At 38.6% G+C, this 24,069-nt stretch overlaps 1 protein-coding gene across 1 annotated transcript in view; it reads left to right on the forward strand.

Annotated features, from left to right (window-relative positions):
- The first annotated feature begins 3,081 nt into the window (after positions 1–3,081).
- FRK (fyn related Src family tyrosine kinase) overlaps positions 3,082–24,069 on the forward strand; it is an 86,055-nt gene continuing 65,067 nt past the window's right edge. The window contains exon 1 of the mRNA XM_027088202.1: positions 3,082–3,968. Within this exon, the coding sequence (XP_026944003.1) occupies positions 3,598–3,968 (371 nt within the window). The 5' untranslated portion in view covers positions 3,082–3,597. The remainder of the gene's footprint in view (positions 3,969–24,069) is intronic.

The raw sequence follows: 24,069 nt of genomic DNA on the forward strand, positions 1-24,069 counted from the left end.
CCTTCTTTCCTTCCTTCCTTCCATCCTTCCCTCCTTCAACAAATACTTATTGAATATTTACTGCTTACATACTGGACATTGTACAAGGCACTGAAGATTCCAAGAAGGAAATTTTATTCTCCTGGGGAAAACAAACAAGTAAGGGTATCAAGTGGAATTTAATAGGAGACCAAGTAGAAGTGTGTGTGCCAGGTTTTAGGGGCACACAGAGTAGAGGCCCCTAATCTATTATGGCAGAGAAGGTGCTACTTGAACCTGCCTGGAAAAATCACAAGGAAGTCACCAGGGGAGCAGGTAGAGAAAGGAGCAAAGGTGCAGCAGGAAAGAGGGCCTTGGGCTTCAGGGGCGGCTGGTGGCTTGGTGAGCCTGCATCACAGTGTGTATATGTAGGAGTAAAGGGCCGAGAGGTTCGAGAAGTTACCAGAGCCTTGTGTGTCCTGATAAAGACAGCAGGTTCTATTCCAAACATGTTGGAGGTCCCTGAAGGATTTTACACAGAAGAATATTAGCCTTTTTTTAGAGTCATTGAAACACAGGAGTTAAAACCTCAGACTCTGGAGTCAGATTGAGACCAGGGTGTTACTCATGGTTCAGCCACATGGGGGCTGTGTGACCTTGGGCAAGTTACTTAACCTCTCTGCTTCAGTTTCTTCTTCACTGAAATTAAAAAAAAATACTACCTGCCTCACAGGTATTGTTGTTTTTTATTTTCTGAGAGTTAAATGATGTATCATTTGTAACATTCTTAGCACAGTGCCTGGCACATAGAAAGCCCTCAAAACTGATAGCTACTTTTACTAGTACTCATATCACCTCTGGCATTGTTACTATTATAAAAACTGCTCTGGGAGTGGTGTGCAAGATGAGTCAGAAATACGAGATAAACTGGAGGAAAGGGGATTAGTTACGAGCCCTCTGGAATAATCTAGGGAAGAATATTTGTTTTGTTCAACACCCAGCTGTCATTCAGAAGGAATAAAAAAAATGTAGAATAAATGGAAAGACAGACAAGTGGAATTTAGTGATTGATTAGCTCAAAGAAACCAGGGAAAGAGTAAAAGATGACTGCAAGGCTTCAAGCTTGGGTGGCTGTAGAATTCTGGTGCTATCGACACAAGGAAACCCTTTCTCTCCCCACCCCTTGCCTCAGGTTTCTCAGGCCATTGCTTACCTGATGTCTTTGGATGGCTGGTTTCTTTTTTCAATTTCATTCACTAGCTCAGTGACTGTGCTGTACAGGTCTGCCACTGTCTTTTTCTGGAATGCCTTGTCATAACCATAAAGGAGGCATATTTGAATTTAGAAACTTCAAATTTCTTAAGTCTTAAACTCCACTTACAAATTGGTTTTGAATACATCTCTCTAGTTGCTTCCAAATCTTATTTCATATTCTAGATCATGTAGATATCTCTGGAAGGACTTTAGCATCTATGCCTCTGTTTAGGGGCATTAATAGGATCCTACACTTGTTACAATTAATGTTGTGTTTGGAACAAAATATTCTTATGGCTTCTCAATATTATATAATCATTATTTTCTCTTCTGTTTTATATTGGAATTATATTTTCGGTCCCATATCACAAACAAACAAACAAACCTGGCTTGGCTTTTGGCTTTTCTCTTCCTGCCAAATTAGTACTTTCTACTCTGACTCTGAAGACAGTTGGAGAAACCTAGAACATGAGATCTTGTTTTAACCAAATGATCTGTCTGCCATGAATGCCTGATTTTAGTACAAGGAAATAGCAGGAGGGGCTAAGGCCATGGTCCTCAGGTTGTCTTTCTTTTCTTCTTTTTTTCTTTTTCTTGAGTTCAGTTATTCTGATTACTAAAAATGCCTTGCTATTTGACAAAGAACAGGAATTTTGAGTTTGTACTGGGGTTAGGTTAGCCAGGTTAAAGGCTCCAGCAACATTTAGAGAAATTGTTTTTAAGAGAGCAACTTGGTAATAAAGGCCTTATACCAAAAGAAGTGACACCTCATAAACAAGTCTGCAGGGTTCTCTACTAGTGAAAATGGCCTTGTGTTGACCCATCTAAACTTACTGCCTAGGTGTTCTTTGGGATCCAGGGCACCCATTTGTGAGACAGCTGCCCTGAACTAGGGGAAGTAGAGCAAAACTCACTGCCTATCGCGATGGCTGCGCTGATGTCAACTTCATTAGTTCCTGAGCTCCTGCCAGCGAAGTTAGCAAGAACTAGTGCAGACCTGGAGTCAGAGTTGAATAGAAGGAGCTTCCACAGCAGCTCACATGCAGCCCTCCTACTCTTTCTCTCCGCTGGTCACCTAGTCTGTGCGTGTGCGTGTGCGTGTGTGCGCGTGTGCGTGTGTGTGTGTTTCTGAAATAGTACATGAAGGATGGGAAATTACATGTCTTTGTGGGAAAATGCAGTGTTTCGGTTTCTCACCGTTTTAGTCAGCTGCTCTTGTATTTTTCCAGACTGTAAATGTATTTTGAGGCTATTAAAATCTATTCACAGTGATTAAAAAAAAAGGTAGGAACTCAATGGCTCTTTCCCAATTGCCCTTTTGTCCAGTAACAAATACCCACTTTAATTTTCCATTTTATTCCCCTTAGTGGTGGCAAAACTATCCTACTCGTCCTTATGGAAGAAAAATATCTCTGCCTTTAATTTCTGTGCTGGTAGCATAGCAGGACAAAATGCTCCCTGTGCTGGCCTATCTGTCCAGGAGCATGATTTTTTTTTTTTTTTGCAATACGCGGGCCTCTCACTGTTGTGGCCTCTCCCGTTGCGGAGCATAGGCTCCAGGCGCGCAGGCCCAGCGGCTCCGCGGCATGCGGCATCCCCCCGGACCGGGGCACGAAGCCGTGTCCCCTGCATCGGCAGGTGGACTGTCAACCACTGCGCCACCAGGGAAGCTCAGGAGCATGGAATTTGACAGCTGCTTTTAAGAGTTTGGCTCCCTGGTGAGGGCGCTAGTCTCTCGGGTGTGGGAGAAGGGAGAGGTAGAGAGGACGGGAATTCCATTTAGATCACAGACACAAAAGAACCAGGAAGTAAGAAGAAATTATTACAGTCTGTTCCTAGCTCAGGATGTTAAAGGCAGAAGCCTGGGCCGGTTGGTTATTCATTGGCAAAAAAGAAAGAGCAGTGGGGGTCAGGACTGGTCAAACCACAGAGACAGACCTGACGCGGGAGAGAGCTGCTGGCAAAGGTAAGACGTGGAGATCTTACCTGGAGTTCACCTCTTTCGCTTGGTAACTTTTTCTTGGGACAAGAGGCAGGAGGACTCTTTTCTGTTCTCAGACGTTTGTCTAAATAAAGCCCTCTCAAATTTATTTTTGTGGTGGGATTCCTAAGCAGACAAGAAGAAAAGTCACTCTCTCACCGAGCAGCTGCCCAGCTCCCACCAGGTTTTGCTCTAGGGCAGCAGCTACGGGCACAGAAAGCAAGCCGGTGAGCCTCTCCAAGCAGGTCCGCCGGACTGCTGGGAACCAGGGCTTGGTACACGCTCCCCAAACCTGGAGGACTGGTGCTGATTTCAGAGTTTCCAGGTGGAGGAAGAGAAAGTGGATCTGCAGAGAGTAAGGGGAGAGGGAGAAGCCCCTCTCCCCCACTGCCCACGGGGGCGCCATGGGTAACATCTGCCTGAGGCTCCGGACGTACCTGGAGCCCTGTCTCCCCTGCTTGTCTCAGGAGGCAGACAAGTCGGTGGTGATTCAGAACCCGTGGACTGTCTGCCCCCCCAATCCTCCCCGGCCGCCACGTCCGGAGCCCGAGAGAAGCCAGGGCCAGTACTTTGTGGCTCTGTTTGATTACCAGGCTCGGACCCCAGAGGACCTGAGCTTCCGCGCGGGCGACAAGCTCCAAGTCTTGGACACGTCCCACGAGGGTTGGTGGCTCGCCAGGCACTTGGAGAAAAGGGCAGACGGCTCCGACCAGCAGCTGCAGGGCTATATTCCTTCTAACTATGTGGCTGAGGACAGGAGCCTCCAGGCAGAGCCGTGAGTAGTACACACATTTTATTTCTCAGCTCTCTGAGGGCGGGTAATGAGGTTTCCTTCTTACCTATCTGCAAACCCACTAATTTTCAAAGAGCTGCCTAGAAAGCATAAGGAAGTACTGGCAAGAATCTTCTAATTGAAACACACCTCCCCTGCTAGGTGAGAGTGAAACTGGAAGGTAGCTGTTGAAATGACTTCTATTAACAGTTTGTATACCCACAGGCCCTGGGTGCATTTTCATCAACATAAACGAATGGTGCATTTAATGCTCTATCTTTTCTTTGGCTGTAAAATAAGTCATGCCTCACTTTAACATAGAACTGCATCTCATTTGCAGGTATATCATAGATCTTCCTTAAACTACACTTGCAAATCTAAAGTCCAGCTCTCTCTTTTTTTAAACTTTTAGAAGCATCACCTCCAGTTCTGATAGGCACACACAGGGGTAACTAATGTAGAAGGTCACATTTAGAAGATGCTACATTTTCCCAGTGAAATCATGACTGGATATTTTTCTTTGAGTCCCAGATATGGAGTTATGCTACCCAAATTATGATATCTTTTGGGTTTTATTATGATTAGAAACTAGTCAGCTACAGATGTTTAGGAAGTTTTAACAAGAAAAATAATGACATTATTTCTCCAGAGAAGGAGATTAAGACTTTACCCTGATATTTGAATAAATCCTATGAGTTATAGTGGAACCAAGGAAGAAAACTTTATGTACTTATGCACGTATCCATCCGTCCATCCATCCATCCATGCAAGTGTCAGGTGGAGTAGTGGCATGGGGGGAGAAGGGGCAAGGTTATGCTAGTGGTAGTTGAATATAAAGTAGATAAAGCAAGATCTTGACACCATTGTCATACTTGGGGTCTGGTGTGTTGAGAAGCAGGCTCAGACTGCTACTTACACTAAACTTCTTGCTGCCTGGTTCCAGTGAAACCTAAGACTGGGAATGTCTCTCAGGACTCATTTTATAGAGTGGGTCCTTAGTAGAGGAACCTCTGGGGATTCACTCATTTTCTCATGTGTTTTTTCTTTTGATGTGAGCTGCAGCATCCCTTACTGGCCCAGGTAATAAAATTGTAGGAAGAGCCATGGTGCATTGTTGCTGATTTCCAAACTCAAATTCAAATACAAAAGGGGGTTGGGGGGCTTTTGAGATTCTTTCCAACACCAAGGGCCTGTAAATGTTAGGAAGTGTCTTATTTTACACCTAGATAGAAATCTCTTCCATTCCTATACACTAACAATGAAAAATCTGAAAGAGAAATTAAGGAAACACTCCCATTTACCATTGCAACAAAAAGAATAAAATACCTAGGAATAAACCTACCCAAGGAGACAAAAGACCTGTATGCAGAAAACTATAAGACACTGATGAAAGAAATTAAAGATGGTACCAACAGATGGAGAGATATACTGTGTTCTTGGATTGGAAGAATCAACATTGTGAAAATGACTATACTACCCAAAGCAATCTACAGATTCAATGCAATCCCTATCAAACTACCAATGACATTTTTCACAGAACTAGAACAAAAAATTTCACAATTTGTATGGAAACACAAAAGACCCCGAATAGCCAAAGCAATCTTGAGAAAGAAAAATGGAGCTGGAGGAATCAGGCTCCCTGACTTCAGACTATACTATAAAGCTACAGTAATCAAGACAGTATGGTACCGGCACAAAAACAGAAATATAGATTAATGGAACAGGAGAGACAGCCCAGAGATAAACCCACACACATATGGTGATCTTATCTTTGGTAAAGGAGGCAAGGATATACAATGGAGAAAAGACAGACTCTTCAATAAGTGGTGCTGGGAAAACTGGACAGCTACATGTAAAAGAATGAAATTAGAACACTCCCTACACCATACATAGAAATAAACTCAAAATAGATTAAAGACCTAAATGTAAGGCAAGACACTATAAAACTCTTAGAGGAAAACATAGGCAGAAAACTCTATGACATAAATCACAGCAAGATCCTTTTTGACCCACCTCCTAGAGAAATGGAAATAAACACAAAAATAAACAAATGGGACCTAATGAAACTTCAAAGCTTTTGCACAGCAAAGGAAAACATAAAGAAGACGAAAAGACAACCCTCAGAATGGGAGAAATATTTGCAAATGAAGCAACTGACAAAGGATTAACCTCCAAAATTTACAAGCAGCTCATGCAGCTCAATATCAAAATAACAAACAACCCAATCCAAAAATGGGCAGAAGACCTAAATAGACATTTCTCCAAAGAAGATATACAGATTTGCAACAAACACATGAAAGGATGCTCAACATCACTAACCATTAGAGAAATGCAAATCAAAAGTACAGTGAGACATCACCTCACACCAGTCAGAATGGGCATCATCAAAATATCTACAAACAATAAATGCTCGAGAGAGTGTGGAGAAAAGGGAACCCTCTTGCACTGTTGGTAGGAATGTAAATTGATATAGCTACTATGGAGAACAGTATGGAGTTTCCTTAAGAAACTAAAAATAGAACTAGCATAGTACCCAGCAATCCCACTACTGGGCATATACCCTGAGAAAACCATAATTCAAAAAGAGTCATGTACCACAATGTTCATTGCAGCTCTATTTACAATAGCCAGGACATGGAAGCAACCTAAATGTCCATCGACAGATGAATGGATAAAGAAGGTGTGGCACATATATACAATGGAATATTACTCTGCCATAAAAAGAAATGAAATTGAGTTATTTGTAGTGAGGTGGATGGACCTAGAGTCTGTCATACAGAGTGAAATAAGTCAGAAAGAGTAAAACAAATAACATATCCTAACACATATATATGGAATCTAAAAAAAAAAAAAAGGTTCTGAAGAACCTAGGGGCAGGACAGGAATAAAGAGGCAGATGTAGAGAGTAGACTTGAGGACACGGGGAATGGGAAGGGTAAGCTGAGACAAAGTGAGAGAGTGGCATGGACACATATACACTCCCAAATGTAAAATAGATAGCTAGTGGGAAGCCGCCGCATGGCACAGGGAGATCAGCTCTGTGCTTTGTGACCACCTAAAGGGGTGGGATGGGGAGGGTGGGAGGGAGACGCAAGAGGGAGGGGATATTGGGATACAAGTATACGTACAGCTGATTCACTTTGTTATACAGCAGAAACTAACATAACATTGTAGGAATTATACTCCAGTAAAGATGTTAAAAAAAAAAAAAAGAGAATCGGATCTTGTTTTTGTCCTGATCCATCGTGGTCACAGAGTGGCCTTTTCTGATGTTGGTATTCTGTGACGTTGTTTGTGTTCAAGAGGAGAACACCCAGGCCTAGTCATAAGTGCCAGGCAAACTCCTGGACGCTAGGGTCTGCTTTTCTCTTTTTCAGCCAGCATAATACAGATGCTGCTAAATGCTGTAGAGTCACACAACTGTCTGTCATGTAGCATGCACTTAAAAATAATATCTTGGGCTTCCCTGGTGGCGCCGTGGTTGAAAGTCCGCCTGCCAATGCAGGGGACACGGGTTCGTGCCCCGGTGCGGGAAGATCCCACATGCCGCAGAGCGGCTGGGCCCGTGAGCCATGGCCGCTGAGCCTGCGCGTCCGGAGCCTATGCTCCGCAACGGGAGAGGCCACAACAGTGAGAGGCCCGCGTACCACCAACTAACAAAAAAAAAAAAAAAAAAAAAAAAAATATATATAAATAAATATATATCTTAATGGATGAATGAGGAAACAAATACGTGGCTGAATGTATGCAGACGTAGAAGAGACAAGTCCTGCTTTGGGGATAATCACACCTTTCTTTCTTTCAGGGTTCAGCTCTCATGACCCCCTTCCAGCCTGCCTCTGGAGCTTGTACTTTTATCGTATAATGGCTAGTTGTACAACTTCTCTCTTTCATATAAGACTGTGAAGTCTTTGAGGGCAGGATACTTGTGTTTCCTGTATCATGCCTGGAAAACTATTTAAAGCAGTGCTTGTGCTCCAGCGAATTTATAATCTCAGGAGGTGAGACTCTCTATTTCCTCTTGAAGTTGTAGATTCTGTGTAGTAGAAGCACTCTCCCATTCAGTTTTACTCAATGCTTATTGACGGGACAATTCAGCACAAATTGTTGAACATGGCAGAAAGGAAGTAAAAGTATATTCAGGGAATGGGAAGTTGTACAGTTTAGTTGAAGCATTTACGGAGAGAGCAAATAGAAATCTGGAAAAAGAGGTTGGGACTAGGTTTTGGAAAAGACCATGTGTGCCACGTTAAAGAGTTTGGGTTTTGTCTGATAGGGAATAGATGGAAGTAAGAACTTTGAAAAGGCAGTGATGAGGTGAGAATGGAATGGAGAGGAGAGAGGCTAGGGAGGAGTAGGGAAGTTGTACCAAATGTCTTCAGCATGAGGTTGTCAGGGTTTAATTTCTAATTGTGGTACTGTTAAAAAAAAAAGAAGAGTAGGAATATGAACAATCTCATGAATGAAAAATCAAGAGGACTTAGGGGAAGGGAAATAATTAGCACTTTTAAGTACCTTTGATGTGCTGAGCACACAAAACCATATATATGAGCTAATTTAATCTTTATAATAGCCCTGCAAGGCAGGTTTTCTTATCACTGTTTTTAGGATGAGAAAATTGAAACTCAAATTTAAATAAATCCAAGAGCATTCTTATCTGGTAAACAGTAGAGGCAAAACTACAAATTAGATGTAGAAGAGAAAGAGAGAGAATTAAAAATGTTATTTGGGACCACGTGAAATAGTAAGAGAAATATACATTTCATAAAGTACTTCTTATTAGGGGGTGTGGTTGAAACAGAAAAGCTGACAACACATTCGCTTTTAGGCATGTTGAATGTGAAGTACTAATAAGTCATCGCAATGACCATGTCCAGGAGAAATGTAGAAATACAAAACTTTGGGCAAAAAGAAAAGTCTATTCCGTGAAGATAGATTTTTGAAGGCATTCACACCGAGGTGTTGTAGATATTACAGGAATATAAGAACTGCAGGGCATTGTAGGCTTTGCAAGGATTATGAGAACCATAGTGTGAGACTCTAAGAAACAGAAGGGGCCAAAGATTAACTCTTTAGAAATGCCCGTCATTTATGTGAGTAGATGCGGTGAGTAGATTGTAGTAACGGCCCAGTTTTTTATACCTCCTTACTACACACTCTCGGGTAGTCTCCTCCCACACAAAATCTTCGTTGACCACGGAACTTGCTTTGGCCAATGGGACGATAGTAAACGTGACAAAAATAGAGATTGAAAATGTTGGGGCTTGCTTTCTTATTGCTCTTGGAGTTCTGTAACTACTATGAAAAAACTCAAGCAAACCTCCTGGAGGAGGGAAGACCATGTGAAGAGAAGCCCTATTTTGTCCCAGCTGACTTACCAGCTGAGTGGAGACTCATGATCCCAGCTAACGTCAGTGGAGCCCATCCCAAAGTGCGCACCTTTAGATTCCTGAGTTAACCAAACACAGTCAGTTCTTCATATCTATAGGTTTTGTATCTGTGTATTCAGCTAAATGTGATAAAAACTAGTTGGAAAAAAAAAATCCAAAAAGTTCCAAAAAGTGAAACTTGAATTCACCACATGTTGGCAACTGTTTACATAGCATTTATGTTGTATTAGGTATTATAAGTAATCCAGACATGATTTAAAGTATCTTTAAGGGATGTGCGTAGGTTATATGCAAATAGTACACCATTTTATATAGGGGCCTTGAGCCTCCACAGATATCAGTATCCTGGAACCAATCCCCCTCAGATAAGGAGGGAAGACTGTAGTTGTTATGAAGCAAAACCTAACTCATACAGGGAAGAAGAGCCCCTGAAGGAAACAATGAGCATCTTACTCAAAATAAGAAGATAAAATGTCAAGAAGGATGTTTTAGGTCAAATGCTAAACAAAGGTCAGAGTAATGAGGAAGAGGTAAAGACCATTAGATTTGCTGGAAGATTACTGGTGACACTAAAAAGCAGTTTTATAATGTAAATACAGATGATGTCATTCAGTAAAGAGAGTGAGTGAGTTATAACAAGGAACTTCATGCTGTGTCTGGGACTCTGAACTGGGAGGTTTAGGCTGGGTTGAGCCATAGAAAAAGTATTGTATGATAGGGCTCTACACGTGGGACTTGGGTCCATCCTGAGAACCTGAGCCGAGGAAAAGCAAAATTAAAAGAGGCGGTGGAGCTTAGCTGCCTCCGTCTCTGAGCAGAGTATACAGGGTCCTAAGGACTATGTCTGTTTGGTTGGGATTTACCAAAAATTTCACCTTCTCTAGGGCATCAAAGTTGGTAGCTTTTAAACATCCTCTGATAAGTTTAGATATTTAGATTTAGAAGTTGGGGCAGAGTGAGGATAAGTCAAGGGTTTATCTTTAGTGCAGTTGGGCCTTCCCAAAATTGTTGGCAAAATTAAAGAATTTTTCTCTTGAGTGCTATCCTCCCCAGTTTTGGGGTCATGTGGAAAGACTGAGCTTAGTTCAAGGTCTTAAAGTACAGGCAGCAAATATATGTAACTTTTAAAGAAGATTGTCTGTGAAGGTAAGCCCTGTTGTCTTCTATGATATACTGTAGTTATAAGATATTCCTCGGTTTAACTTCAGGCTATTATCATGCAGAGAATACAATGATGTTTCAGATAAAAACAATAGAAAAGTGACTCAATATCTTGTATCTGTGTTAGGCAGTAGTTTATAGGAATCAGGCACACATTGGTGTTGATGCTGAATCACTCTGAACTCTGTACTACCTCTTATTAAAAGCCTCACTTTAAAAAGCAGTAGTTTAGGAAAATGGAGAGTCATGCTATTGATTTAGCAGGTCCTGGTAAAATGGTAGAAAACAAAATAGTTACATGATAATTAATGGAGATCAAAGGATCCCAGTAGACGATTTTTCTCTTATGATAATTTTGGTGCTTACTGAAACCCCTGATATCTTTTAAGGCAAAATTGTCCATTTTCTGAAAATTTTAATGTTAGAAAATATTCTAGTTTACCGATGGTTTTTAAAAAAACAACAACTTTATTTTTAAAAAAAAAAATGTTTGATAAATACGAAACAATATGTGCAACTTTAAGGTAAGATTTAAAGCATGATGCTTAATGAACGTCCATTTAACCAGCTAGCCTATGACCTAGACTATAACTAACAATGAGCCTATGAGTTCTTCCCCTCCCCCATCTCTATAGTAAAACCTTTTCCTACGCAATGTTGATAGCAATTCAGTTTCTAATAGTGAAAGGCTGGAATCAATCCAAATGTCCATTAATACGAGAGGGATAAATTGTGGTTTATTTATTCAATGAAATATTATACAATAGTGAAAACGTTGAAGTGAGTGGCATGCAACAGCATGGATATGTTTTTGAAATATGTTGAGTGGAAAGTAAATTTCAAGAGATGGCATATAATATGATTCTAGTTTATAAAGTCTGCAAATAAAACCAAATAATATATTGCTTAGGCATGTATATTAGTAAACTATAAAATAAAGTAGGTGAATGATAAATAGCTATTTGATTTATTTATCTGAGTATTGTAGATTCTATGCTTCTGTTGAACATTTAAAGAAATGATTAAAAGAATGATTTTCATGATTCAATCATGAAAAGTAAAGGTAACAAATATTCTGGCCAAAAGTTCAAATGTAGATATTGTGATTGATCAGATATTGTTTATGACTCTGCCCTCCTCACAATACTATTTTCACTGAATTATCCTTTAATATTATCCTCCTAATATAAGAAAGACATAAAAAAATATAGCTTTGGGGACTTCCCTGGTGGCGCAGTGGTTAAGAATCTACCCGCCAATGCAGGGGACGCGGGTTCGAGCCCCGGTCCGGGAAGATCCCACATGCCACGGAGCAACTAAGCCTGTGAGCAACTACTGAGCCTGCGCTCTAGAGCCCGTGCTTTACAACAAGAGAAGTCCCTGCAATGAGAAGCCCGCACACCTCAAAGAAGAGCAGCCCCCGCTCGCGACGACTAGAAAAAGCCCACGCACAGCAACGAAGACCCAATGCAGCCAAAAATAAATAAATAAATTTATTTTAAAAAAAAACACACATAGCTTTTGCAATTACTGTTGTCATTATCCACTCTGACTTTTTTTTTTTTTTGTGGTGCGTGGGCCTCTCACTGTTGTGGCCTCTCCCCTTGTGGAGCACAGGCTCCGGACGCGCAGGCTCAGCGGCCATGGCTCACGGGCCCAGCCGCTCCACGGCATGTGGAATCTTCCCAGACCGGGGCACGAACCCATGTCCCCTGCATCGGCAGGCGGACTCTCAACCACTGCGCCACCAGGGAAGCCCTATCCACTGTGACTTTTAAGATACTCCTTCCCCAAATTCCAGTGACAAGAATTCTTAACCTTAGACCATGGACTCCTAAAGGTTACAGAGAGGGGCTTGAGACAGTCTATGAACCCTCTGAAATTGCATATAAAATTTGTGTGATGTATATTTGTGCATTTTTTAGGATAAGGGGTTATAGGTTTTATGATATTCTAAAAGGAATGGTGTTTAAAAAGTGTAAGAACCTGTTGTAAAATTAGCACAGGCAAAGTTTGTTTGTTTCTCTTGAAAAATTGATTTACTTCCTTATAGCAGATAATAAATTATTAATTTATTATACACCACATTTTTATTCTTAGCTACGAGGAAGCTCAGAGTCCAGTTAAATGCTTGTTCACAATAACTGTATTTGACCTTAATTCTGGCTTATTTTCTTCCTTCTCTCTCTCTTTATTTTTTTGAATTCTTTTTTATTTCTACTTTCTAGAACATAATATTGAGTTTTGTAGGGGTCTGTTGTTATAACCTACTTTAATACGTAAATACTGATGATCAGTCTAGACATGTTTTATGATCTTAAATTATAAATAAAAATAATTTTATATCTTTATATACTAATTAAAGAGTACTTAAAAAAATTCTGTTTCTGAGCTTTGTTGAGCGACTAGTTCTAAGCCAAACTGACAGGTTGTTTGATAGAATACAATTAAAGACTGTTGGCCAAAAACCTACCTTGCTACTCCCTTACTTCGCTCCCACTTTGCTTTTCTGGCTCTAACACTGGTTGGTGCTGTTTCCCCTGCCTCTTACTTGTTTGTTTCATTTCTTTTCAATTTCAACCAAGGGCACACATCTTTGTCTGCTGGAGAATTTGATACAACCTCCCTGCCATTTCTCCTTGTTTCCGGGATTGCAGTCAGCTCGTGTTTGTGCACATGTGTAGGATTCATTCTGGTTATCTCTTGATCTGCAGAGTGAGGCAGAAAAATGCCCTCACTAGAGGCTTCAGCCCTGTGTAAGGCCCACATGCATTAGAGGAGAAACACACAAGGAGCCAAGAAAAAAAAAATAGAGACAAAAGGAAGGAAGGGACATAGTAGTTTAAAATGTCGGTAAAAAAGGCAGATGAATTTTTAATAAACATCAGAAAAGGAGATGTAAGGAACAAACCGAAGATCCCATAAGCTAAAATAAAATAAAATAAAGTAAAATAAAGTAAAGCTAATGTTTAAGGAATACAAAGTGAGAGTATGTGAGAAATTAGAGAGAATAGGAAAGAGGATTGAGGAGCAGACAGACAATATGGCTTGGTTTGTAGTTGAGGGAAGACTAGGCAAGGATACTTAGCATTTCCATGCTAAGAATGGAAGTATGTCAGACAAATGTGTTCTGTAGGGAAGTTCATGATTCTAGGCTTATAGTATTTAACTGTATTAAAATAAATATCCCTGGAGCTTTTGCTTTTGTGTTACATAAGCATTTATACTAAGGAGACTATAGCCAACGTAACTTTTCAAAGGCAGACTTTCTGTTGGGTCCATCCATAGTGAAGAAAATAAAATGCTAATCATTGTCACTGAAAGTGAGTTAAACCCTTTTCTTCCCTCATTCTGTACCCTCTTTCTACCACCCAAAAGATATGTTATGTTTTAGGGTTCATCATCTTTCACAATGTAAAAAGAAAAGAACCCACAAAAATATGCGTATTCATCATACAGAGAATGAAACCAAGTGACTTCATGGACCTAACAATGAATTGGCCTCCTGCCTGGACTGTGGGCAATTTGGATGAAAGCAAATTGATAGTTATATAAGAAGTCTTTTACATTCACTAATGGAAAATTGGCTGTATAGGCAAAGTGGTAAAACAGAAGACTTCTGTAGGGAATTAGAGGAAGTTAACAGCCTTGCTTGCTCCCACTGGTTGAGAAGGTCTCACAAAGAAAGTACTCCATTAGGGCAAACAAGAAGGATTTATTATTTGCTGATTTAATTGTCAAAGAAATACTATGTTCATAATAGTAAAACCAACTGTTGTTCTGCTGACATGTTCACATGTAGACTATGAAATCTTTTTTTGAGAAAATAAAAGAATAGATAGCTGAACATTTATCAGGGAAGGTTTACATAAGCTTCTGCACAGTTCCAATGATGACTTTTCCTAGGACAGAGGTCACTTACTTTGCTTACCTTATCTATACATTTACATTTGCAGTTAAGAAGACTAATATTTTTCTTGTAAAGCTATTTCATTTATTTAATGCACAAAATACTATTTTTTTCCTTTTCAAAGGAACATTTTCAGTTTGACTTTGAAATTAACTTAATAGAAGCTAATCTTCTTCAAATGCAAAGAAAGAACATCTCCCAGGAATCTTTGCTTAACAGTTCTAGGAAGATAAAATATTTCAAAAAGCATTTCGTTTTAACATTCTAAGTGCATTGTTGCAGCTGACAGAGATCACTGAACATGCTTAGTGGTTTAGTTTTGTATAGGGGTTGTTATGAGAAAAATGATCCCAACTTGTATTTCAAACCTATGTTCTTATCCATTCGACATATTTTAGTAACTTTTGGTTATTATAATTTTGTGCCATTGTAAAGAAATAGGAGTATAAATAATATACAGTTTAGTTTGATCCAGCAGAAAGTAAGTATATTTGCTAAGGGTAACCCAAGTAATTGGCAATGTTACTGCATTCCTGGAGCTTAACCCATCTGACGGATCTCAGTCCCAGCTGAAAGAGGGGAGCAAACTATCCTTATCACTGGAGGTTTTGTCATGGAGAGAGGCTTTGTCCAAGCTAAGAAGGTAACTTCGTCATTTCTTCTTAAACTGTTTTTCTATTTTTAGAAACCAAGTATTTGGTCAGACAAACTTATTGAAAAACAGCAGACAGATCTCCTACTGCATGTCCTTTTTCTGTCCAGACACTTTTCCTAGAATGGAAAATCGAAATGAAATCATGTTTAATGGAACTTAGAGGTAATGGTCATTGAGAAAGAGAGCCAGATGAAGAGAAAGAAAATAGATGGAATGAAGACAAGACAGAGGAGATGAAGGAGAGCATAAGGAGGAGAAGGCAATTTCTATTACAAAGGAAAGTAACAAGTGTCAAACAATCACTGAGCATGTTCTTCTCTACTGTTAATAGAAACCACAGAAACAGACATTCACCCTGCTCACTATTTATTTGTGAGAATTTGTTGCAACACAAAAATTCATTACCTGTTAGCTTAGCCACTAATATTGAAAAAAAGAAAATCAGTACAGTGAAGTATTAAGGAAAACCTTTAATAATAGCTCGATTAAGAGGTCAATGAGTTGGAAAGCTTGATTTTAATGAGTGGCTACACAATTTACATGACAATTTCTCTTGCTTCTACCTTTTTTGATTCAGTCATTTTGTTACATTTAGTTCAAATGTATTGACTATCATGCACAATACTTTGCTAATCAAATATGTTAGCAGATTATAACTTTGAAACAGAATTTTTCAATCAATGTTATTAGGTGAAAAGTTTCTGGTAGTATGTATTTGGTGGGTGCATAGGAGTGAATAACGGCTGAGGGGGCATATTGAAAAAGAATTAGCAAGTTTAGAATGTGCCTGAATCTTAAGCGTTCTGTAGGTTCAACTGAAATTGAATCTATGGATATTCACTTCTTATAAAAATTCTTGACCTCTCTTAAGGTCACCACTATAATTTAAATTCCAGTTAGTAAAGAATTAAATTATTTTTCAGAACTAATTTCCTCTTGGAAAGCTATGCAGCAGCAAGCAAATAAAATCAACATTCTTAACTCTTAAAAACAACCCTTAACTCCTCTCCCCCTCGGGCTATTGCACATAATCTCTTCTCTACAGCTAACCTTTGAAAAAGTTGCCTTTACTTGGGGTCTTTTTCATTTTTTTTTCCCTCTATCTCTCTCTCAACCACACTCCTTTTAATGTTTTTACTATATAAATTTTCCAACATATACAAAACTGTAGAAAACAGTACCCCGTGTCTCATCACTCAACTTCCACAAATATCCTTATACTCCTTTTTCCCACCTCTACTCCCACCCCACCATGGGTTATTTTGAAGGAAATCCTAGACATCATATAATTCTATCTGTAAATTCATTTGTAAGTATCTCTAAAATATATGAAATACTCTTAAACAAACAAACATAATTGAGTATAATGATCACTCCTAAAAATATAAAATAACCCTAATATCATCAAATATCTGGTCAGTGTGAAACTTCCCATAGTTTTATAAACGTTTTCTTAATATTTGGTTTGAATCTAAATTTTTGTGGATTTATTTTGTGATTTGTTTGTAGATCCAAGTAAAGCCCATACATTACAATTGGTTTATTTGTACCTTTTAATCTCTCTTAACTTGGATTCCTTTTCTATGTTCATCCTTGGTACATTCCTTGAAATGTATTTCCTTTGCTTCCGAAGCTGGATTTTGTGGACTGATTCTCTCTTAAATTGACTGCAATTAGACTTTATCACTCCAGGAAGCTGCTCTTATTAAAGGTCACCAAGAAACTCCACATTGCAAAATCCATTGGTCAGTTCTTAGTCTTCATCTTAGTTATCTTACCAATACTGTAATATTTAACACACTTGATAACTCCACCATCCTTAATACACTTCTTTTAATTGATCTCCAGGATACCCAGTCACCTGGTTTACTCCCGCATAACTGAGACATTTGGGCTGGCACCCTCTCTTCTCCCAGACCATTAAATATCGGAGTGCCCAGTCCTCTGACCTTGATCCTCTTCTCTATCTGGCCTCATTTTCTTGGTCATCTCGTTCAACTTGAGACATGTATACTTGACATCACTATATCCTAATGGAAGTTTCCAAATTCCAGGCATTTCCAACACTTCCAAAACTGAGCTCCTACATTCCTCCTATGAACCTGTCCCACTGTCTTCCCCAGCTCTGTCAATAACAACTATGCCTCCATTTGCTCAGGCCAAATATCTTGGAATCACCAACAGCCATTTTCCTTTCAGACCTCACTTCTCATCAGTCAGAACATCATTTTGCCTCTATCCTCAATAAATATCCACAAATCAGTACCTTACCAGCCCCTGCCATTGTCTGGTCCAACTCATCTTGATCTTTCAATCTGGCTTAGTATGATAGCATCCTAACTGGCCTCTCTGATTTGACTGTTGCCTTAAAATATAATCTATACCCAACCCAGCAGGCAGAGTGACTCTGTTAAAATGCCAAAAAATTAAAATTACTTCCCTGCTTGAAACTCTCCAGCAGCTTCCTGTCTCACTCAGAGCTAACTCCCAAGTCTCCTTGCAGTGACCCCCCCCATTTCTACCATTACCTCTCTGACTTCACTCCTCATTTCTTTCCCTTCTACCTCTGCCACATGACTTTTTTTGGGGGGAGGGGGAGTGTGGATCTAGCTGAAAATGATTTTGTAAAATTTTGTTTAGAGTCTGGAATTTGAATTATTATTGCTCATTAAACTTGTAAGACATAGGGAGAAATAAAGAACTTTGTAGGTGTTCTCATAGATGCAATAACTTGCTCTACCCTGAACCGTTGATATACAAGGTGTGGCCAAATTACTCCTAAATCATTAATTTTGATATTAAGGGAGAAGAAGTCTTTCTTGGTCCATGAATATGTATATTCATCCTAAGAATATTGGAGAACATAACCAGTTTCAGGTCTATTGATCGGGTACGAAAGACTATTATTTTCACTTAGATTTTGGAATTGAAGAGTGGCCTTTTAATTAGCTTGTGCTGATGTTTCATCTGTGTTTGGCATTTCAAACTGATTCTCTTTAATAAGGGACAGCCTATATGCCACTGTATAGTTTTGAGAACACAGTCTTTCTTGCTCATTGATGCTGAGGGCAAAAGGGGAAAATCTGGGAGTTGAACAAATTGGTCTCTTGTACTAACATCAGCAAAAGGCTGTGTTATTACTAAACAGGTATTTAGATTTCAGTCCCAGGCATTTTAAGATCCTTGACATTGCATTTGCTTTTCTCTTATTTATGTCTTTATAGGAGAATTTTTCTTAATGAATTCAATGCAAAGTATGCACATCTAAAAATAGCTCTAAACACACAAAAATAATGAGTAATTCTGTTGTCATCATGTAAAATTACCTTCTGCATCTCAAATGTTTCTCCTTCCCGTAAGAAATTAAACACAAACATGAAAATATAAATAAATATGTTCTTGCTGTAATGCTACTTGACATTTTAACTGTAATTAAAAGGACTTCGAATATTAACCAACATTAATTAACAATGTAAAGTGCCTTAAGCATGAAGTGTAATAACAATGCTGAGTAGATTAGGCACATTCATCAATACACTTCATGCTTATTAAAGATTTGTTTTTGAATGCTGCATTATTAAACAGGTTTATTATGCCTACTATATGAATCTTGAGTTTCTGCTATATTTGTTCTGTAGATATTACTCCTTCCTGAGGCTGTTGTGGTGTTGAGGACAGGCTCCATGGTCTGAGTATGCAGGGTGAGAGGCTGGAGGTGTGGTTCTGGGAGAAGCAAAGCTGCCTTGTTTTTGATTTTGGTTATGCTAGTATTTTATTTTTCTTAAGTCCCAAAGTGCACGGGAGAGTTGAGGGGGGAAGCAGAAAGGAGGGAGAATAATACCTCAGGAGTCCCACAAAATGCTATTTCTTTTGGTGTGGTATGCCTGGCACTCTATGATATTGCTAACTTACTTCCAGTGAATCCAAGAACTTAGCAAAAGAGCATTCCCCAGGTGGTGCTATTTGTGGATTCTGTTCACTTATAATGTCTATGCCGGTAGTTTTCATTCAAGCAGCTTGTGGCTAGAATGGCTTTGTGCCTTAGCTGCCCATCCTCTCATGACATTATGTTGCACAGTCCCTGCCTTGGACACTTTTTATGAATATTATAATGATTTTCAGTTTTCCTTTTTTGTAGATACTGGCAGGCTTCTCCCTCGACCCCTGATCCTACCTCTGAATAGTTCTTTTTGACCAGTGTCTCTAACTACCCTGACTCACTCCTGTACATTAGCATTAAACGAAAAAAAAAAAACCCTCAGAAGTTCTTGTTTCACTTTGAAGTTTTCTTCTAATTTTTAAAAATCTTAATCTTTTTAATCATATTTTTTCTTCTTTAAGCCATTAACATTTTTTTGTTTACTGAATCTGTTGCAGACCTATAATACTGGATTAAAAATCTTGTTTTCCCTTTTAATTTCAAGTACTTCTTGCTTTATGTTATTTTGATTTATACTATTTTATACATATTAACATATTTTAATTTATCAATTACAATGACCTTTTTATTCTGATGCTTTCAAAAACCTCCAAAGTCTACTTCTTCTAAATTAATATTGTTTTTTCAAGATTAAAAAAATTAAGTGGGGCTTCCCTGGTGGCGCAGTGGTTGAGAGTCCGCCTGCTGATGCTGGGGACACGGGTTCGTGCCCCGGTCTGGGAAGATCCCACATGCCGCGGAGCGGCTGGGCCCGTGAGCCATGGCCACTGAGCCTGCGCGTCTGGAGCCTGTGCTCCGCAACAGTGAGAGACCCGCGTACCGCAAAAAAAAAAAAAAAATTAAGTGGATAAGCGTCTATCTAACAATCTACTGTTATTATTTCTGTATCTTTTTACCTTTGGTGCCCCAAATAGTAAAACATGCAGTTATATTTGGTCTTTTAAACCAGTCTTAAATTCTATGACTTGATGGACCATTTAGGCTGCTTATATCCATTATTCATTATATAATATTCATTTGCTTACATAATATTTATTGTTATAAGTATTGTCATTTATCATCCTATTTGACACTTTAAAAATTATAGCTCCTTGTCTCTTTTCTATCGAGGGTCTTTCTTTGGGACTGTTTTTATTTTGCTCTACTAATATGACAGATGGAAGTTATTTCATCTTAAAGGGTAGAAGTGTTTAAACACTGCTAGATGATTTAAATATGTTTTCTCATTAGTCCTTTCATCATGTAATTAGTAATTATTATCTACGACACATCAATCAGTTTAGGGTGGCCCATGGCCAACTCTTTAAGGCCTGATCCTATCCCTGTGGGAGCACATCACTCTGCATAAAGCAAACATGATGGCCGTGTCCAATACTTTCTGAGATTTATTATGAACTCCTTATCATCTCTTCCCTACTCCATACCCTTATTTCTTGTGCCATATTGATACCTTTCCTCTGTTTCTCCAGGTCCCAAGTCATGGCATCCTTTACTTACAGGCTGCATTTCCCTTCTTCTGGTAAATCACTTGTGAGGATTATCTCTTTAATAGCTCACCTTTTGTCTTCTCAAGATCTTTCCTTTTCTGATTATTCTTGTGGGAAGAGTAGCCAGTTTTCTCTAACTTGAATCCCTGAGAACTTGGCTCCTTGAAGGACCCATTATTCACATACCTGACCCTTTTTCATCAGTGAAAACAAATCTTTATCTATCTGTCATCTATTATTTTCTTATGGTAACTGATGTTTGATCTACTCTGGCCCCTTTATTGTCCCTATTATGCTTTGACTATGAATGTGGGAACTACTTAAACGACAACAGCAACAACATCAAATTTCTGGGCACTGTTACTCAAGAATTACTCTAGGTGCATCTCTTCTTCAGTCACTTAGAATTTCCTTACTAATCAGTATGTCTTGCTTGTCATCTCACTGACTTCAAACATTTTACTGGAAAACTGGGGCACAGGAACTGGTGCCCTGTGGGTTTTTCTCTGTCATCTTTCCAGAAGTGCATGTTTATCTCCTCCTTGTTCTTTTTCTTTACCTTTTTTTTTTACTTTATCAGTATATGTTATTTTTGCTTGCTGTTCAAATTTGGTTCCTTGAAAAGAGTAGCAGCTCAATTTCAACTAATAATTTGGATACCTTTAAATATACCACACAGTTGATATTTTGACATCTTGTGCCACAGTAATTCATAATTGCTACAACCATTAATGCCTGCAGCATAGATAAAATAAACCTCAGTTTCTTCTTTCTAGGTCTTTTATTTATTAAACAAGAAAGCATATTAAATTATATACAAGTGGGATAACTGATTCCACTCTGAGCTTTAAGAGACTGGGCAATTTATAAACATCAGTTTTATTTATTTATTTTATTTTATTTAATTTTTTTAACATCTTTATTGGAGTATAATTGCTTTACAATGGTGTGTTAGTTTCTGCTTTATAACAAAGTGAATCAGTTATACATATACATAAGTCCCCATATCTCTTCCCTCTTGCGTCTCCCTCCCTCCCACCCTCCCTATCCCACCACTCCAGGCGGTCACAAAGCACCGAGCTGATCTCCCTGTGCTATGCGGCTGCTTCCCACTAGCTATCTATTTTACGTTTGGTAGTGTATAATCAGTTTTATTTTAATTGAAATAGAGTTGATGCTGTGCCAATCTCTGCTGTACAGCAAAGTGACTCAGTTATACACCTAGAGACATTTTTTTAAAATATTCTTTTCCATTATGGTTTCTCCCAGAAGATTGTATGTAGTTCCCTGTGCTGTATAGTAGGACCTTGTTGTTTATCCATTCTAAATGTAATAGTTGTAAACATCAGTTTTTAAGTTAAACATTTTATTTTGAGATAATGGTAGGTTCACATGGAGTTGATAGAAATAATACAGAGAGATTCAGTATATCGTTTCCCCTCTTTTCCCTAATGGTAACATCCTTCAAAACTATACTGCAATATCAGAACCAAAATATTGATATCGATGTAGTCAAGATTCAGGCGGTTCCATCACCACAAGAATCCCTCTTCTTACTCTTTTGTAGTCAGCCACTGCCCTGCTTCTCACCACCCCACTCCTGTTCCCTCCAGCTCCTGGCCCCGTCCCCTGAAAACTACTAATCTCCATTTCTTTAGTTTTATTTCAAGAATGTTACATAAATGCAATTATACATTTTGAGATTGGATTTTTTTTCCCACCCAGTGTAGTGCCCTGGCAATTCATGTAGGTTGTTGTGGGTATCAGTAGTTTGTTCCTTTTCATTGCTGAATAGTATTCCATGACGTGGATGCACACAGTTTGTTTAACCATTCACCCACTGAAGGGCATTTGAGTTATTTACATGTTTTGGGTATTATAAGTAAAGCTTCTATAAACATTCTTACTCAGGTTTTTGTGTGAACATAAGTTTTCATTCCTCTAGGATGAATGCACAAGAGTACAATTGCTAAGCATATGGTAGTTGCATTTCAGTTTTATAAAAATTAGCCAAACCGTTATCCAGAGTGGCTGCAGCATTTTATATTCCTGCCAGCAATGTATGAGTGATCCAGCTGCTCTGCATCCTTACCAACATTTAGTATTGTCATTTTTTATTTTAGCCATTCTGATAAGGGGTAATGATATCTTTTGATTTTAATTTGCATTTCCCTAGTGGCTAATGATGTTGAAGATCTTTTTATGTGTTTATTTGCCCTTTGTATATCCTCTTCCATGAAGTGTCTCTTTATGTCTTTTGCTCATTTTCTTAAAGGATTTTTTTTTCTACTGTTGAGTTTTAAGAATTCTTTATATATTCTAGACACTAACCCTTTGTCATATATGTGGTTTGCATATAATATACATATTTTCTTTCAGTCTGTAGGTTGTCTTTTTATAACCTTAATGGGATCTTTCACAGAGCAAAAGTTTTAATTTTGCTGAGGTTCATTTTATCATGTTTCCCTATTATGTATCATACTTTTGGTGAAAAGTTTAAGATCTCTTTGCATAGCCCTAGATTCTGAAGATTTTTTTAAAAATTTTACATTAGTGCATTTTAATTGGAGACTTACTTGCTGCACTCTTCTGAAGTGAAATCAGTAGTCTTGATTCCAAAGTCAAAAACTATGTAAATGAATAAATGTATGAATTAGCCATAGTCTATATCGCTGGAGTCTTTAAAAAATATTTTTGATGGTTTTAGCATTGTGAAGAAACACAAAGTGCCTCTACTGTAGGTACTGTCATGAAGGAAGAAGAGTATGGAATGATAGGACTCCTGCTCTCTGTGCCTTATAGAGTTATTGGTAGATTACCAGAATAAGAGGCATCCAATAGAAATGTAGAGAAGGAAGCTAAGGTCAGAGGTCATGCAGCATGTAAAACATATTCATTTCCAGAGAGTAAATGGCAGACTTTGGACTCAAGCATAAACCAAGAACTTTTAACTTGTTCTCCTAAGTGTGTTTACTGTCCTGTATTACAGAATCAATGTAACATGACTGATAACAACAAAGGATTATAACCCATGAAAGTTTAGTAATAGGTGAGAACATTGCTAAAAAATAGACTATCAGAGAAAGATATAATCGCATACCTTGGGTGTTTGGGCCTTCTAATAAGCCTGGTCTTTTAAAAAGGTCAAAATTATAAGGGTGTGGCTTGAAGCTTTATTATTTCTGAAAAGGGCTTGATTACTTTGAAAATATGTTCAAGGTTCAGGCATAAGTTCACAATGCCTTCATCAGTAGTGGTAGTTTCCTTTTAGAACTGAAAATTAAAATAATTTTTACAGTTAAATATGCATAGAGTTCATATATAGATTTTAAGATGAAGTTTATAGTCATTTTTCAAATAAAAGTGAAAGCAAACAATGTATTTTTGTTTACTTCTTGGTCTTAATATTTCCTTCCTAAAAAAACTAGCTAACTAGAAGCATAGCTTTGTATGACATATTGAAGATTAGATATTTACTTTCTTGACTTCAGGCTTTGAGCACCAGTTAGTCCCCTGAAAATGTGAGTATGTCTATACTGTCATAATCAAAGAAGCAGTGGC

Source organism: Aethalodelphis obliquidens, unplaced genomic scaffold, assembly GCF_003676395.1.
Source record: "Aethalodelphis obliquidens isolate GAN/ISIS:26980383/991018 unplaced genomic scaffold, ASM367639v1 scaffold3, whole genome shotgun sequence".
Taxonomy (NCBI): Eukaryota; Metazoa; Chordata; class Mammalia; order Artiodactyla; family Delphinidae; genus Aethalodelphis; species Aethalodelphis obliquidens.